This window comes from Helianthus annuus, chromosome 3 (genome assembly GCF_002127325.2).
Source record: "Helianthus annuus cultivar XRQ/B chromosome 3, HanXRQr2.0-SUNRISE, whole genome shotgun sequence".
In the NCBI taxonomy this organism is placed as follows: Eukaryota; Viridiplantae; Streptophyta; class Magnoliopsida; order Asterales; family Asteraceae; genus Helianthus; species Helianthus annuus.
This window is the reverse complement of record NC_035435.2, coordinates 137,559,099-137,574,444: the sequence shown is the minus strand read 5'-3', so window position 1 is coordinate 137,574,444 and position 15,346 is coordinate 137,559,099. Positions and strand designations below refer to the sequence as shown.

Below are 15,346 nucleotides of genomic sequence, written 5' to 3'. Positions count from 1 at the left end.
CCAATTAAATGTAATGTGTTTGCGTGGAGGGCGGTTCTAGACAGACTCCCAACCAAGGTGGAACTAAGGAAACGGAATATTGGCCCCGCAGATACGGTTTGCCCGTTGTGTAATGATGGAGAAGAGACGGCCTCCCACCTCTTCACGGCTTGTTGCTTCTCTACGGCTATTTGGCTGAGAATTAGCGCTTGGTGTAAAGTCCCTTTCATTATGGCGTTTTCCGTCAAAGATGTTGTGGAAGCTTTTCGGTACAGTGGGCTGAAAGGCGAGAAGCTTCAGATTTATCAAGGTATTGTGATCATTGCTTGTTGGTCGATTTGGCGAGCCAGGAATGATTTTGTCTTCAACGCTAAAGTGCCGAGGTTAGAGGAGGTTTTTTGTTCCATTAGGTCTCTCGGGTTTTTGTGGTGTAAAAATAGAGCCAAATGTATAGAATATTCATGGGAGGACTGGTGTAAATTTGTGTAGTTGTTTTGTTGTGTTGGTCGCCCGGTGTTTTTGTCGGGTTGGCCGTTTTTTAATGAAGTTTTCCTTTAAAAAAAAAGATAATAACTTTTAAACTTTTGAGAACCTTTTCGGTTAATTAAACACATGTTGAGAAATCCAAAAAGACCAAAAAGATATAATCGTATATGATCGAATATTCCTTCAAAAATCGATAAGCACACAAACTAATTAATAAACTGTGGCTTCCAAACTCCATAGGAGGTTGAATACTATTATCATCTTATTATATTATACTGAATATCATCAAAAGAATCTTTGGAATTACAAACTTTTAACTATTCAATTCACCAATTGAAAATGCAATCGTCCCCATCAACATCTCCGTCTACTGATTCTTGGCAACCACGTAAATTTTTCAAGAAACCCATCTTTGACTCTCTCCACCTTCACTTTCATCGTTGAAAAATGATTATATAATGATATCACCCATAAACCCAAAACCCCATCAACACTCGTGCTTTCTGACTCATTGTTATACTGAGTGATTGGTGACCCCCAAATCCCCCAAAATATAACATATTTAAGATTCTTATTGTTTTAAGATTAGGTATGTTTTACAATTCTGCAATGAACCCTTTGATAAACCCTATTTTCTTACATGGGTGTGTTGCATCCATACAGTTTCTGTTCTTGATTGTCTTATTCATCACTTGGGTATGGAAAAGATTCAAGCTTGATCAAACTTTGGTTCCAAAACAGAGTTCTGGGTGTTTGTTTTACAAACAAACTCTATTTTGTTCTCTTGTTCTTTCACTCTTTAATCTTGTTTTGTGTTTCTTGAACAATTTTTATTGGTATAGAAATGGCTGGACTGATGAAAAGATTGTGACCCTTTTGAATGCTGTTCTTGGAGCACTTGTTTGGTTATTTATCTCTGTTTATTTGCACACACTTGTTTCGAATTCGTCGACAGGATCAAGAAAATACCCATCTGTGATAAGGGTGTGGTGGGTGTTTTTCTTTACAGTTTCTTGTTACTCCCTTGTGGTAGACTATGTTTACTACAAAAAAACCCATGATTTAGTTTCTATGTTGTTTGTCTCTGATTCGGTGTCTAGTTTCATGGGTTTGTTTCTTTGTTTTGTGGGGTTGTCCTACAAAACAGAGGAAGAGTCCCGAAGTAATAATCTTGAAGAACCGCTTTTGAGTTCTGGTGTCTCTAGAGGTGGAGTTGCATCAACTTATGAAAATGCAAGTTTCTATAGCTTGCTTACATTTTCTTGGATGAATTCTGTAATTGCAAAAGGTAATAAAAAGACGTTAGACCTTGAAGATGTTCCTCAGCTTGCAAAGATAGATAGTGTGAAAGAAGTTTATCCTGTTTTGTTAAACAAAGTAGAGTCTTTAAGCAATGGGGGTAATCAAATCACTGCGTTCAGTCTCACAAAAGCCTTATTGTACATCGTGTGGAAAGATGTGGCTATCACAGGATTGCTCGCTTTAGTAACTTCGCTGACTAGTTTTGTCGGTCCTTACCTTATAGAAGCATTTGTTCAATATCTAGACGGACAACGAGATTACAAACACCAAGGTTTTGTTTTGGTAGCTGCATTCCTTGTTTCCAAGGTTATCGGGTGTTTCACACAACGGCATTGGTACTTCAAGCTCCAACAAGCTGGAATTAGGGCGCGGTCTGCTATTGTTGCCATGATTTACCAAAAGGGTCTGACCATCTCCGGCCAGTCAAAGCAAGGGAACTCGAGTGGCGAAATCATCAACTTCATGGCTGTTGATGCAGAAAGAATAGGTGATTATGCTTGGTATATGCATGATTTTTGGATAGTTCTTGTGCAAGTTGGTGTCGCGTTGTGGCTTTTATATAGAAACTTAGGACTAGCCTTCATTGCTTCATTAATCGCTACAATTCTTGTGTTGTTGGCCAATATTCCACTTGGAAACATCCAAGAAAAACTTCAAGATGAGTTGATGAAATCCAAAGATAAACGGATGAAATCAACGTCTGAAATCTTGAGAAACATGAGGATTCTTAAACTTCAAGGTTGGGAAATGAAGTTTTTGTCAAAAGTCACCAAGCTTAGAGATGAAGAACAAGGTGCACTGAAGAAGTATATGTATACCTTATCCATGACTTCTTTTATCTTCTGGGGTGCTCCAATTGTTGTTGCTGTGGCCACTTTTGCAACATGTTTATTTGCTGGTATCCCTCTTGAATCTGGGAAAGTACTTTCTGCACTTGCCACTTTCAAGATACTTCAAGAGCCGATTTACAATCTTCCTGACTCGATATCAGTTTTTTTCCAAACTAAAGTCTCACTTGATCGAATTGCCACATATCTTCGGCTCAATGACATTGATTCTAGTGCTGTTAGTAAGGTTTCACGAGGTAGTTCTGAAACCGCTGTTGAAATCATCGACGGTAATTTTTCTTGGGATTCAAGTGCATCTTCTAACCCGACTTTGAAAGATATAAACATTAGAGTGAATCATGGGATGCGGGTTGCAGTTTGCGGGACCGTCGGGTCAGGGAAGTCGAGCTTATTGTCTTGTATATTAGGTGAGGTATCAAAGATTTCCGGAAGCGTGAAAGTTGAAGGGTCAAAGGCATATGTAGCTCAATCTGCATGGATACAAAGTGGTAAGATTGAAGATAACATCTTGTTTGGTAGGGAGATGGATAGAGAGAGGTATGAGAAGGTTCTAGAAGCATGTTCTTTGAAGAAAGACCTTGAAATTCTTTCCTTTGGTGATCAAACTGTTATCGGGGAGCGAGGGATCAATTTGAGTGGCGGTCAAAAGCAGAGGATACAAATTGCTCGGGCTCTTTATCAAGATGCTGATATCTATCTTTTTGATGACCCGTTTAGTGCTGTTGATGCTCACACAGGAAGTCATTTGTTCAAAGTAAGTGGGTTTTGTTAGTGTTTTTAGCGTATATAAAGATTTAAAAATCACATTATCTAAATGTACATTCTGTATTTTTCAATAACAGGAATGCATGCTGCAATTTTTGGACTCGAAGACGGTGATTTACATCACACATCAAGTAGAGTTCTTACCTGCTGCAGATCTTATCCTGGTTAGCTCTCTAATTCTTTACCTGGCAAAACGGGTCAGAACTGGTGGTTTTAAAAACTGGTCGTTTTGATTCAGGTCAAAACTGTCGTCTTTGTTTCTTGGTAGATTTTTGTTTCACCTATACATGTGAGCACGTTATCTCACTTGATATAACATAAATATTAGGTGTTAAGAGATGGAAGGATCACACAAGCCGGAAAGTACAACGACCTTCTCAATATTGGAAGCGATTTTATGGACCTTGTGGGTGCACATAAAGAAGCATTATCATCCATTGATTCCATGGGGACAACCGTTCAAGAACAAACGGGTAGTTCCAAGAAGAACACAAACGACGATCAAAATGGTAAACCAGACGATTCCTCGGGCTCAAAAGCGCAACTTGTTCAAGAAGAAGAACGAGAAAAAGGAAGAGTCGGTTTCTCAGTCTACTGGAAATATGTAACAACGGCTTACGGTGGGGCACTTGCACCACTTATATTATTGGTAGTAATCCTCTTCCAAGTACTTCAAATTGGAAGCAATTACTGGATGGCTTGGGCATCCCCAGTGTCAGCAAGTGATCCAGCCCCGGTTACTAGCTCGACCCTAATCATTGTTTATGTAGCTTTATCAGCTGGTTGTGCTTTATGTGTACTTGCAAGAGGCTTGCTTATTGCAACCATGGCATATAAAGCCGCCACTATCCTCTTCCACCAAATGCACCTGGCCATTTTCCGCTCACCCATGTCTTTCTTTGACTCAACTCCAAGCGGACGGATACTTAATAGAGTAAGCTAGCAAACGTCTTCTCACTACGACAAATACACGATTTACACTATCTTTTCACAGTTGTTAAAGTTTTAATATTTTGCTTTATTATCTATAGGCGTCTACAGACCAAAGTGCAGTGGACTTGCAAATTCCTTATCAAGTGGCATCATTTGTGTTTGCAATCATTCAACTTCTTGGCATCATTGCAGTTATGTCACAATGTGCTTGGCAAGTGATAATTATTTTCATCCCTGTTGCGGGAATGTGCGTCTGGCTACAGCAATATTACTTGCCTTCAGCCAGAGAAATGTCACGACTAGTTGGGGTTTGTAAAGGTCCAGTGATACAGAATTTTGCTGAAACAATATCGGGATCAACGACCATTCGAAGCTTTGATCAACAAGCCAGATTCCAGGACACGAATCTAAAACTGAATGACGATTTTTCAAGGCCGAAGTTTCATGCTGCTGCTGCTATGGAATGGTTGGGCATACGTTTGGATATGCTGTCTTCTTTTACGTTTGCTGTGTTCTTAATTTTCTTGGTTTCCATCCCGGAGGGAACCATTGATGCAAGTAAGTCTTTTTTTGTCCTTCTTAGGTTGTGCAGAAGATTGAAAAATATCCGACTAATATAATCTTAAATTTCTACGTTTATCAAGGTATTGCTGGATTGGCTGCTACTTATGGGCTTACTTTGAATAACCTACAAGGGTGGGCAGTATGGACTTTAACCAACCTCGAAAACAAAATTATTTCGGTTGAAAGAATATTTCAGTACTCTTCTATCCCGAGTGAACCTCCTCTCATTATAGAATCAAATAGGCCTGACGATCAGTGGCCGTCACAGGGAGAAGTTGATATACGTCATCTGCAGGTACTTAAATCATACGCTCGTTTGTCATTTCTTCTTTCTTGTGTAAATATCGTAAATCATACACTTCTTTGGCGTTAATAACTTAATTTAATGATTTCTATAAAAAGGTTCGGTATGCACCACATATGCCACTTGTGTTGCGAGGTCTTACGTGCACCTTTACTGGAGGAAAGAAAACTGGGATTGTAGGAAGAACTGGTAGTGGGAAGTCAACTCTAATACAAACACTATTCCGTCTTGTGGATCCTGCAGCTGGACAGATTCTGATAGATGGGATCAATATATCGACAATCGGACTTCATGATCTTCGTTCAAGATTGAGCATAATTCCCCAAGATCCAACCATGTTTGAAGGAACTATCCGAAGTAACTTGGATCCCCTTGAAGAGTACACAGATGATAAGATTTGGGAGGTAATTAAATTACATAATATCAGCTTGAATGCTTCAAACTGTTATGGTGCTATAATATAACAATGTTTGTTATTGCAGGCTCTTGATAAGTGTCAACTTGGAGAAGAAGTGAGGAGTAAGGAAGGGAAGCTTGACTCACCAGGTTTGGTTCATAGTCTTAGCCACCTGTTTTGACCCGTTAACCAACCCACCCAAATCATCATCTTTCTACATTTCGTATTTGCTTATCAGTTTTCACATAAATTGGTATAGTTACGGAGAATGGAGAGAACTGGAGTGTGGGACAAAGGCAGCTGGTGTGTCTCGGGCGTGTGTTACTTAAAAAGAGCAAAGTCTTGGTACTTGACGAAGCTACTGCATCGGTAGACACTGCAACCGATGGAATGATTCAGCAAACACTCGCGAAGCACTTTACCGACTCAACTGTGATAATGATCGCACATCGTATCACCTCTGTGCTTGATAGTGACATGGTTTTGGTTCTAGAACAAGGTTTGTTTAGAAACATTGGTGTCCTTTATGTCGTCCGTCTATTGGGTTATATTAAGTCTTGATCTAAGCTAATATTTTTCTTGTATGCAGGTCTGATTGAAGAATATGATTCTCCAACAAAGTTGCTGGAAGATAAATCATCTTCATTTGCAAAGCTTGTTGCTGAGTATAGTATGCGATCCAGTTCCAGTTACGAAAACTTAGCAGCAACATAATGTGTTTGTATCAAAGACCATCTAATCTTGATTGATCAAATGGAAATGTTGATACCGGAAGCTAATGGGCGTTTATAGATGCTAAAATAACCTTGTTATATTTCCGTCAGTTTCTGAATTTTTGATGATTGTAAGCATAACTAGTTTCTTGTTGTAAGTTGTTAAAGTTACTTTCAAAGATGATTTTTAGATCAAGTTTTTTATGTTGCTGGAGTATAGTTAATGACGCTTAACCACTTTGGGGATCCAAAGCGCAAAAAAATAGGCCGCCCTTCTTTATGAAATCTTTGTTAGCTTCTATAGTTCGATTGAACAACAGTCAACAGAACAATAGCTCGATCTCGATTGAACAAGCTGTGTTCATCGCCTATCACCTAGGATCTCTGCTCCCACTTCCCAGCAGACTTAGTTTTGTAAACGTCACCCGTATAATTTTGTATTTTCTATGTGTTACACAGGGCGCCCACCAAATTAGCATACATATATTTCTAGCCTAAAGCCCAAATCATACACACACATAAGCTTTAAATTAGGGTGCTTGAGAGGTGGGTACCCAAAGCCTTTGTTTGTGCATCATACTTTTTTGCCCCGCTCGCGTTGCGAGGCATTAAGCCGAATATTTCTCTCATAACATATACGTCTGTCTTTTGTTTACTTATACATACTACTTATAACACGATCCCCAAAAAACTTACATCGAGTCAACCAATTAATACAAAACACTACCGTATTTTTGCTAAAAAAACTAAAACGATGGAAAAACTACCGCTTGGTACGAATAAAAATTAGATCGAGCCAACCAATTAAAACAAAACACCACCATAGTTTTGTTAAAAAAAGTACACTAAAACGAATTTTACACTAGGGCAAAATCGTAATTTAACAGGAAAAAAAAACAAAAACAATGGCAAAACAATAAATTTAAGCTGAGGGCAAAATCGTAATTTGGCTAGGAGAAGAAAAAAACAAAACCAGCGACAAAATTGTAAATTTAAACGAGACAAAATCGTAATTTGACTGGACCAATAAAGAAATAACAGGCAGCTGCCTAGCAGTATTCCTAAATGTAGTATGTATAAATGTCTAAGGCCGAATCAGAAAAAAAGGATCATTATGTAATTTTTAAAATTCCACTAGATAAATTACTATATTAGTTGTCTTTGTACAAGTGGCGAATCCATTGTCTTTTATACTGATTTTATTAATAAATTTATTAATAGATATTGTACTTAGAATTTATTAATAAAAATATGGACTTTAGAGATAAGTTTTGGGCTTAGGATTTATCGTCTGTCTCACACTCTATATATACATATAGCACGTTGGTTCATAAAACCAGACCGAATGGCTAAGAACCGGAACCATTATCATGCTAATGTTAATAGACTTTAGAGATAAGTTTTGGGCCCTGTTTGTTTGCTCTTAACACTAGTGGGTATGGGGAGACTCATCCCTATGAGTATGGGCCGTCACGTAGGCGCCACATCATCATCTCATGGAGGATGGGTCTCCTTGCTTTTTGAGGGGGTGGAGGATGGGGCTACCCCACCTAATTTTTTATTGTTTAATTTATTTTATTTGTTTAACTTTTATTGTTTAATTTTTATTGTTTAACTTTTTTATTTGTTTAATTTTATAAAAACAATTCAAAATTTAAATAAAAATAAGACATAAAAGAAGATAATAAATCCGTCACATAACATAAATAAAAATTACATAACCTAAAAAAAAAACTACACTACCTAAAATTTATAAAAAAAGACTACATTTAAAAATTTATAAAAATTACACTACTCATCTTCGTCTTCGTCACCGTCCTCGTCGTTTGCGTTGTTCCATATACGTTCTACCAAATCCTGTTGAAGGTTTGCATACGTGTAGTCGTTGGTTAGCGCGAACGAGTTTAAATCCTGTTGCGTCTGATCGACCGGGACAGTATTCCCGTAAGATGCATTCTCATCATACTCACAAATCGCCCGACATTCGTCTTCAATAATCATGTTATGGAGCAAAATGCAAGCGTACATACAAAGGCGCAACCTCGGTGTGAACGCACGTGCCGGTTGTTGAATGATGGCCCATTTTTTGTAAAACACCAAAACAACATTCGATGTCTTTTCTTGCAGCTTCTTGACGCTTGACGAATTTTTTCCTTTTTTCGTCCTCGGGAAATGGAATATTCTTGACAATTGTAGACCAAGACAGATATATTCCGTCAGCAAGATAATACCCACGTCTATACTCAACCCTAGAAACTGTAAAACGGGTGTCCGGACCGATTCCATTAACGACATCGCTAAAGATCGCCGATTGGTATAGCACGTTGAGGTCGTTGAGTGAACCAGGGAGACCAAAGAAAGAATGCCAGATCCACAAATCTTGTGACGCCACGGCCTCAAGTATTAAGGTTGGATGGCCGTGATCACCTCGCGTGTATTGGCCTCGCCACACATTCGGACAGTTATGCCACGCCCAATGCATACAATAAATGCTACCAAGCATTCTCGGAAACCCGTGCCGTGCTTCATGAGCTTGGTACAACTGTTGAACATCATACGCGTTTGGTTTCCACAGATATTGTTTGCCATACACTTTCACCACATTATGGCAAAACCGATACAAACATTCCCGCGTAGTTCTTGCTGACATCTGTAAGTACTCGTCCAAAGCGTCAACCACTGTCCCGTACGCCAGTTGGAGAATTGCCTCAATACACTTTTGTAACGTGGTGAACCCTTCATAATTCCGAGCATCGGGTCGTTGCGTGAAAAACGGGTCTAGCCCCGCCAAATCATCAGCAATCCGTGTGAATAACCGGCGACTCATTCGGAACCTTCGTCTGAAAATGTCGGCATTGTAAAGGGGTGCATCCGAAAAATAATCGTTCACCAATTTCTCGTGCGCTCCTGTCGTAAAAGATATATAAATACGAGGAAATAAGGAATAAGGATAATAAAATTTAATAATGACAAACCTTGGCGGTCTCTGTTAATCCGTATTCGTCTGGTAATAACGCTTTCAGACGAGACGTCTTCCTCCTCCATAAGAATCTGCGCCGCCTTTACCACAACGTTTGCGAAAAACATCTCCTCTTTGTCCGAAGAAGACAAGGACCACCAAGAATTAGATGCCATTGTGGATGAAAAGATATTTCTTTATAAAAGAATGGTATAAAAATGAGAGTGTTTTGGGTTGAAAGTGGGGAGAAAATGGTGAAAATGGTATAAAATGAGATGGTTTTATAGAAAAAGGGGATACTTTTTTTATTTAATGATATAGCCGTTTAACGGCTATTTTTTTTAGTATCAAGGCCCGTCGAGATCGTCTAGAGGGAGCCGGTTTTCACGGGATGGGGCGAGGGGGGCGGTGTGGGGGACGGGCGCCGGGCCTCGCTGGGCCTAAGCCGGCCCCCATACCGCTTGGTCTAATAGCCTCTTAATACCCCATGTCTGACTGAGTCAGATTTCAGATTATTTGTTTCATCCCTCTTAAAACTTACCCGGCCTCTTCTTATTTTTCTCTGACTGAGTCATACATGGTAAGGAGTCTGACTAAAAACTTTCCACCAAATACCCTAAAAATCCCACGCCACTTTTTCTCCCCTCTTCTACTCATCATGCGCCTCCTTACCTAGGGTTTTTTTCTTTGCAAATATACAACAATCTGTTACAAAGGAAGCATCAAAGGTATGTTCTAATCACTTTAGTCGAATTTTAATCGCTGATTTTGTTGATGTTGTTGTATGTAATCGCCTTTTTTCTGTTTGTTCTTTGATTTCGAGTTCATCTGACTGTGTTGTATGTATTCCAAAGTAGCTTCGAATATATATATATATATATATATATATATATATATATATATATATATATATATATATATATATATATATATATATATTTTTGTTGCTGCTGTAAATCGAAACAAATTGGCCTTCGTATTTTTTTTTGCTGTTAAAAGCTGATTTTGTTGCTGTAATTAGGAACTTGCTACTGTTGTGAATTGGTATTTCGAAAGTTGTTGTTCAAGACATGAAAGCTTTTATCTTTTTATTTTTTTAATGGTGCAATTCAGAATTTGTTGCTTATGTGGTGATAATTTGAAACTTACTGCTGTTGTTGATGATATGAAAGCTGTTTTTTTTGCTACTGTAACTTGAAATTTGCTGCTGATGTGGGTTAATAGTAAAGGTTGGTTGCAAATTGGTATTTGGTAAGTTGAGAGTTCGGTTAGTGATGAGTGTTGGTAACTTAACAAGTCTTGACTTTTAGTAGTTGTTTAACTAGAATTAATCAAGATTGATGTTCAGTGTTTAATTATTTAATTAGAGTTGTTTTTTTTATCAATTGGTAGATTCAACTAAAGAAATGGCTGAAAAAAAGATTAGGATTAATTGGAAGCAAGAAGGAGTCGGTAAAACCTTTCTAGAATCATGTATTCATGAAATTGCACTTCATGGACGTGAGGGTAGTAGCCTGAAAGCAATTTCATGGAAGAGAGTTGCTGAAAAATTGAAAATAGAACATGATTTTATAGTAGATCAAAAACAAATGAAGAATCGCTATGATTACTTGAAATCAAAATTTGCAGCTAGGTTAAAGCTTAAGAACAAAACTGGAAATGTTTATAACCCTCAAACAAACACCTTTAACTTAACGGAAGAGGAATGGCAACTTGAGAGCAAGGTATTTCTTTATATATACAATAATATATATATATATATATATTTCAATAACCACATAGTAATTCTTAGTTTTTTTCCACATAGTTCAACAAATTCGTAGAAAAGTTGAGAAGAGTGCCAATCATGAAAGCATAAGAGATCTGAATTCGGCATTGACCGATCATGAGTACACACAAGAATTGTTGCATGGCACTTCTACACAATGTCATGAGATGATGCGCATGTCATGTGATGCGTATGTACTATTGTGCAATCATTTTAAGCAAAGAAATTGGTTGCAGAGTAGTAGGTCAATAACCTTTGAAGAAAAGATGGCTATGTTTTTTATTGTCATAGGACATAATGAGCGATTTCGAATGGTTAAGCGAAGGTTTCAACACTCAACAGAAACAATCCATAGATGTTTTCATGAGGTCTTAATTGCGATGATGAATTTCGCAAGAGAAGTTATAGTTCCGACATCTTCTAATCCAATCGCGAATGCTTCAGAAAACCATATAAGGCTAAAACAAATATTTCCTGGAGCAATAGGTTCGTTAGATGGAACTCTTGTACATGCAGTCGTACTTGGTGATCAACCGACTCGTTACAGGGGAAGAGGAAAGGGTGAATGCTTTCAAAATGTCTTAGGAATCTATAATTTTGATATGATATTCACGTTCGTATGGGCCGGATGGGAGGGTATTGCACATGATTCACGTGTTTTGAAAGAAGTTGCATTTAATCCGAGTTCCGGCTTTTATTTCCCCCCACCAGGTTTTTAACCTTTCCTTAAATTTGATGTAATTGTTTATCTAGTTTTTTATTTAATAGTTTTGATACTAACATTTGCAGACAAATATTACCTTTGCGATGCCGCATACACCAACACTCGTGGGTTTATGACTCCCTACCGTAATACGAGATATTGGTTAGCCGATTTTCGACGACAACGTGCATTAACTAAGGAAGAAAAGTTCAACCATGCTCACACACAACTCAGAAATGTGATTGAGCGCGCATATGGTGTTTTGAAGGCAAGATTCCCAATCCTAAAACAAATTGCCCCATTTTCATTTCTAATACAAAGAGACATAGTGATTGCGTGTTTCGCCATCCATAACTTTATAAGGAAATGGAATATTCACGATCAGTTATTTATGGAGTACAACTATGGAGTACAACGAGAACACTTTTTTTGGAGAAATGCAACAGGAGGAAAGTGATGGCCAGTCTGTTCACGACATGGAATGGGGCTCACAAGGCATTGAATATATGACTACTTTGCGTGACGAGATAGCTACTCAATTAATGTCAAATGCTTAAAACCAAAATTGTACGCTTGTTATTAATTTCTACTTGGATTTGTATGTTTTCAAGAAGGATTTTTGTGTAATTTGGATTTTCTATGATGGTTTGTATTTTTTTTCTTTAATAATTATTCATTATTAGGAGTTATGACCAAACAAATACATTATACCCAGCAAGAAATAATTCAGAAGGGTAAAATCGTCATTGTACACAGTCATTCAGAGATCCAACCAAACAGACTTAAACTGGTTCAGACCTCTTACTAGTTCTGACCTCTTATTCTTTCAGCACTTATTCATTCAGAAGTTGCCAAACAGCCCCTAAATATAATAACCAGCATAGTCCGTGACGAGGGTAGGGAGTACCACCGCATAGGGCTCTGATTGTGAGGGGCACACATTTTTAAAATCGATAATTTACCATTATGCCCATCACTAACCCATGATAGCAGTTTTCATTTCATATCCTTGTTGTCAAAAGTTTCAATCAATTCAAAACTAAACCCTAAAACTCAGAATTCATCACTCTCATATACAAAATCAACTTCAAAATCGTTAAAATCAACATACTGATTCAATCTCACCTGTCAATTTCATCCAAAATCGTAACTTCGAAACCTTAATTTCCCTAAATTTCACTCCATATGCTCCACAAATCACAAAATTAGTCAGTTTCTAGCAAAATCGACAATCTGAAACCCTAATTTTCCCTCAATTTTACTTCAATTTCACTCCATATGCTCTACAAATCATAAAATTAGCTTTAAGTAAAATCGATAGTTTGAAGCCCTAATTTCACTCCATATGCTCCATAGATCACAAAATCAAACTCTGAATCAGTTTCAAGCAAAATCGACGACAACGTGCATTAACTAAGGAAGAAAGGTTCAACCATGCTCACGCACAACTCAGAAATGTGATTGAGCACGCATATGGTGTTTTGAAGGCAAGATTCCCAATCCTAAAATAAGTTGCCCCATTTTCATTTCCAATACAAAGAGACATAGTGATTGCGTGTTTCGCCATCCATAACTTTATAAGGAAATGGAATATTCATGATCAGTTATTTGTGGAGTACAACGAGAACACTTTTTTTTGGAGAAATGCAACAGGAGGAAAGTGATGGCCAGTCTGTTCACGACATGGAATGGGGCTCACAAGGCATTGAATATATGACTACTTTGCGTGACGAGATAGCTACTCAATTAATGTCAAATGCTTAAAACCAAAATTGTACGCTTGTTATTAATTTCTACTTGGATTTGTATGTTTTCAAGAAGGATTTTTGTGTAATTTGGATTTTCTATGATGGTTTGTATTTTTTTCTTTAATAATTATTCATTATTAGGAGTTATGACCAAACAGATACATTATACTCAGCAAGAAATAATTCAGAAGGGTAAAATCGTCATTGTACACAGTCATTCAAAGGTCCAACCAAACAGACTTAAACTGGTTCAGCACTTACTAGTTCAGACCTCTTACTGGTTCTGATCTCTTATTCTTTCAGCACTTATTCATTCGGAAGTTGCCAAACAGCCCCTAAATATAATAACCAACATAGTCCGTGACGAGGGTATGGAGCACCACCGCATAGGGCTCTGATTGTGAGGGGCACACATTTTTAAAATCGATAATTTACCATTATGCCCATCACTAACCCATGATTGCAGTTTTCATTTCATATCCTTATTGTCAAAAGTTTCAATCAATTCAAAACTAAACCCTAACGCTATGTTCCCGAGTTTCATTAAATGAGAGAAAAGAAAAGATTTGGAAGAAAACAATTTTTAGTTGTGTTCCAGAGTTTCATTAAAGGAGAGAAAAGAAGAGAAAATGAAAGATTTTTTGTCTAAAATTAATCTCTCCAATTTGGAAAGAAACGGAGAGAAAAGAAAAGAAAACGAGAGAATCTTTTCTTTTCTCTCCTTAGCTTAACTCGGGAACATAGTGTAAAACTCAGAATTCATCACTCTCATACACAAAATCAACTTCAAAATCGTTAAAATCAACATACTGATTCAATCTCACCTGTCAATTTCATCCAAAATCGTAGCTTCGAAACCTTAATTTCCCTAAATTTCACTCCATATGCTCCACAAATCACAAAATTAGTCAGTTTCAAGCAAAATCGACAATCTAAAACCTTAATTTTCCCTCAATTTTACTTCAATTTCACTCCATATGCTCTACAAATCATAAAATTAGCTTTAAGCAAAATCGATAGTTTGAAGCCCTAATTTCACTCCATATGCTCCACAGATCATAAAATTAAACTCTGAATCAGTTTCAAGCAAAATCGACAGTTTGAAACCCTAATTTTCCTCCGGTTTCACTCCACATGCTCTACAGATCTCAAAATCTGAATCAGTTTTAAGCAAAATCGACAGTTTGAAATCCTAATCCCCCCCCCCCAATTTCACTCCACATGCTCCACGAATCACAAAATCAAACGCTGAAACCCTAATTTTCCTCAATTTTACTTTAATTTCACTCCACATGCACCACAGAACACAAAATGAAAGCAAAATGGAGAGTTTGAAACCCTAAATTGACTCCATATGCACAACGGATCACAAATTCAACATCTGAATCAGTTTCAACACATCAATGGCATCTGAGAAGAAGTTAATACTCACACTCTTCATCGCCTCATTCATCTCACTACTCATATTCATCTCCTCGATCCACGTGTCCAGTTCTTCATACAAGCTCTACGCTAACGTATGTCGCGGGCGCGGCCACCCACCGGCGTTCGCGTACTACATCCCCGGGACATGTGGCGATGCTGAGAGGATATTCCGGCTGTTGCTGGCGGTGTATCATCCGAGAAATAGGTATTTGTTGCATATTGGAACGGATGGTGATGGTGATGAACGGAGGAAGTTGAGTGTGATGGTGAGATCTGTTCCGGCGGTTAGGGCGTTTGGGAATATTGATGTGATTGGGAAGCCTGATGCGACGACGTTTATGTGAGCGAGTAATGTTGCGGCGGTTTTAAGAGATGCTGCTGTTTTGTTGAAGGTGGATGGGGAGTGGGATTGGTTTGTTACTCTTAGTGTTGGGGATTATCCTTTGCTCACA

General features: G+C 37.9%; 3 protein-coding genes across 5 annotated transcripts; 2 read left to right on the top strand and 1 right to left on the bottom strand.

Annotated features, from left to right (window-relative positions):
* The first annotated feature begins 832 nt into the window (after positions 1-832).
* LOC110929775 (ABC transporter C family member 3) lies at positions 833-6,495 on the top strand. Its single transcript, XM_022172951.2, has 9 exons — positions 833-3,369; positions 3,458-3,544; positions 3,709-4,314; positions 4,412-4,871; positions 4,958-5,172; positions 5,280-5,585; positions 5,664-5,727; positions 5,838-6,077; positions 6,168-6,495. Exons 1-9 carry the CDS (start codon positions 1,057-1,059, stop codon positions 6,290-6,292), a joined length of 4,416 nt encoding a protein of 1,471 aa, XP_022028643.1. The 5' UTR covers positions 833-1,056; the 3' UTR covers positions 6,293-6,495.
* A 1,587-nt stretch (positions 6,496-8,082) lies between these two features.
* Positions 8,083-8,941, bottom strand: LOC110932113. The gene is made up of 2 exons (XM_022175471.1): positions 8,398-8,941; positions 8,083-8,279 (listed from the first exon to the last, which is right to left on the bottom strand). Exons 1-2 carry the CDS (start codon positions 8,939-8,941, stop codon positions 8,083-8,085), a joined length of 741 nt encoding a protein of 246 aa, XP_022031163.1.
* An 883-nt stretch (positions 8,942-9,824) lies between these two features.
* On the top strand, positions 9,825-13,578 carry LOC110929773. Of its 3 annotated transcripts, XM_035988499.1 has the most exons (5): positions 9,825-9,978; positions 10,880-10,974; positions 11,058-11,729; positions 11,808-12,158; positions 13,366-13,578. In XM_035988499.1, the coding sequence occupies exons 3-5, from the start codon at positions 11,186-11,188 to the stop codon at positions 13,383-13,385; spliced, it is 915 nt and encodes a 304-aa protein (XP_035844392.1). In that variant the 5' UTR covers positions 9,825-9,978; positions 10,880-10,974; positions 11,058-11,185; the 3' UTR covers positions 13,386-13,578. The 3 variants fall into 3 exon arrangements, with proteins under 3 accessions (XP_035844392.1, XP_022028641.1, XP_035844393.1); XM_022172949.2 differs by lacking the exon at positions 13,366-13,578 and having other exon boundaries at positions 9,827-9,978; positions 11,808-12,371; XM_035988500.1 differs by lacking the exons at positions 10,880-10,974; positions 13,366-13,578 and having other exon boundaries at positions 9,827-9,978; positions 11,808-12,371.
* Positions 13,579-15,346: the final 1,768 nt, after the last annotated feature.

Excerpts from the sequence above, each read along its gene's own strand:
- LOC110932113 (XM_022175471.1), bottom strand. The coding sequence starts at position 8,941 with ATGTCAGCAAGAACTACGCGGGAATGTTTGTATCGGTTTTGCCATAAT. Across the intron at positions 8,280-8,397 it reads TGCAAGAAAAGACATCGAAT|ACGAATGTCGGGCGATTTGT; the intron begins GTTGTTTTGGTG and ends TGATTATTGAAG.
- LOC110929775 (XM_022172951.2), top strand. The coding sequence starts at position 1,057 with ATGTTTTACAATTCTGCAATGAACCCTTTGATAAACCCTATTTTCTTA. Across the intron at positions 3,545-3,708 it reads CTGCTGCAGATCTTATCCTG|GTGTTAAGAGATGGAAGGAT; the intron begins GTTAGCTCTCTA and ends CATAAATATTAG. Across the intron at positions 5,173-5,279 it reads TTGATATACGTCATCTGCAG|GTTCGGTATGCACCACATAT; the intron begins GTACTTAAATCA and ends TTCTATAAAAAG.
- LOC110929773 (XM_035988499.1), top strand. The coding sequence starts at position 11,186 with ATGATGCGCATGTCATGTGATGCGTATGTACTATTGTGCAATCATTTT. Across the intron at positions 11,730-11,807 it reads CTTTTATTTCCCCCCACCAG|ACAAATATTACCTTTGCGAT; the intron begins GTTTTTAACCTT and ends TAACATTTGCAG. Across the intron at positions 12,159-13,365 it reads AGAACACTTTTTTTGGAGAA|ATGCAACAGGAGGAAAGTGA; the intron begins ATGCAACAGGAG and ends TTTTTTGGAGAA.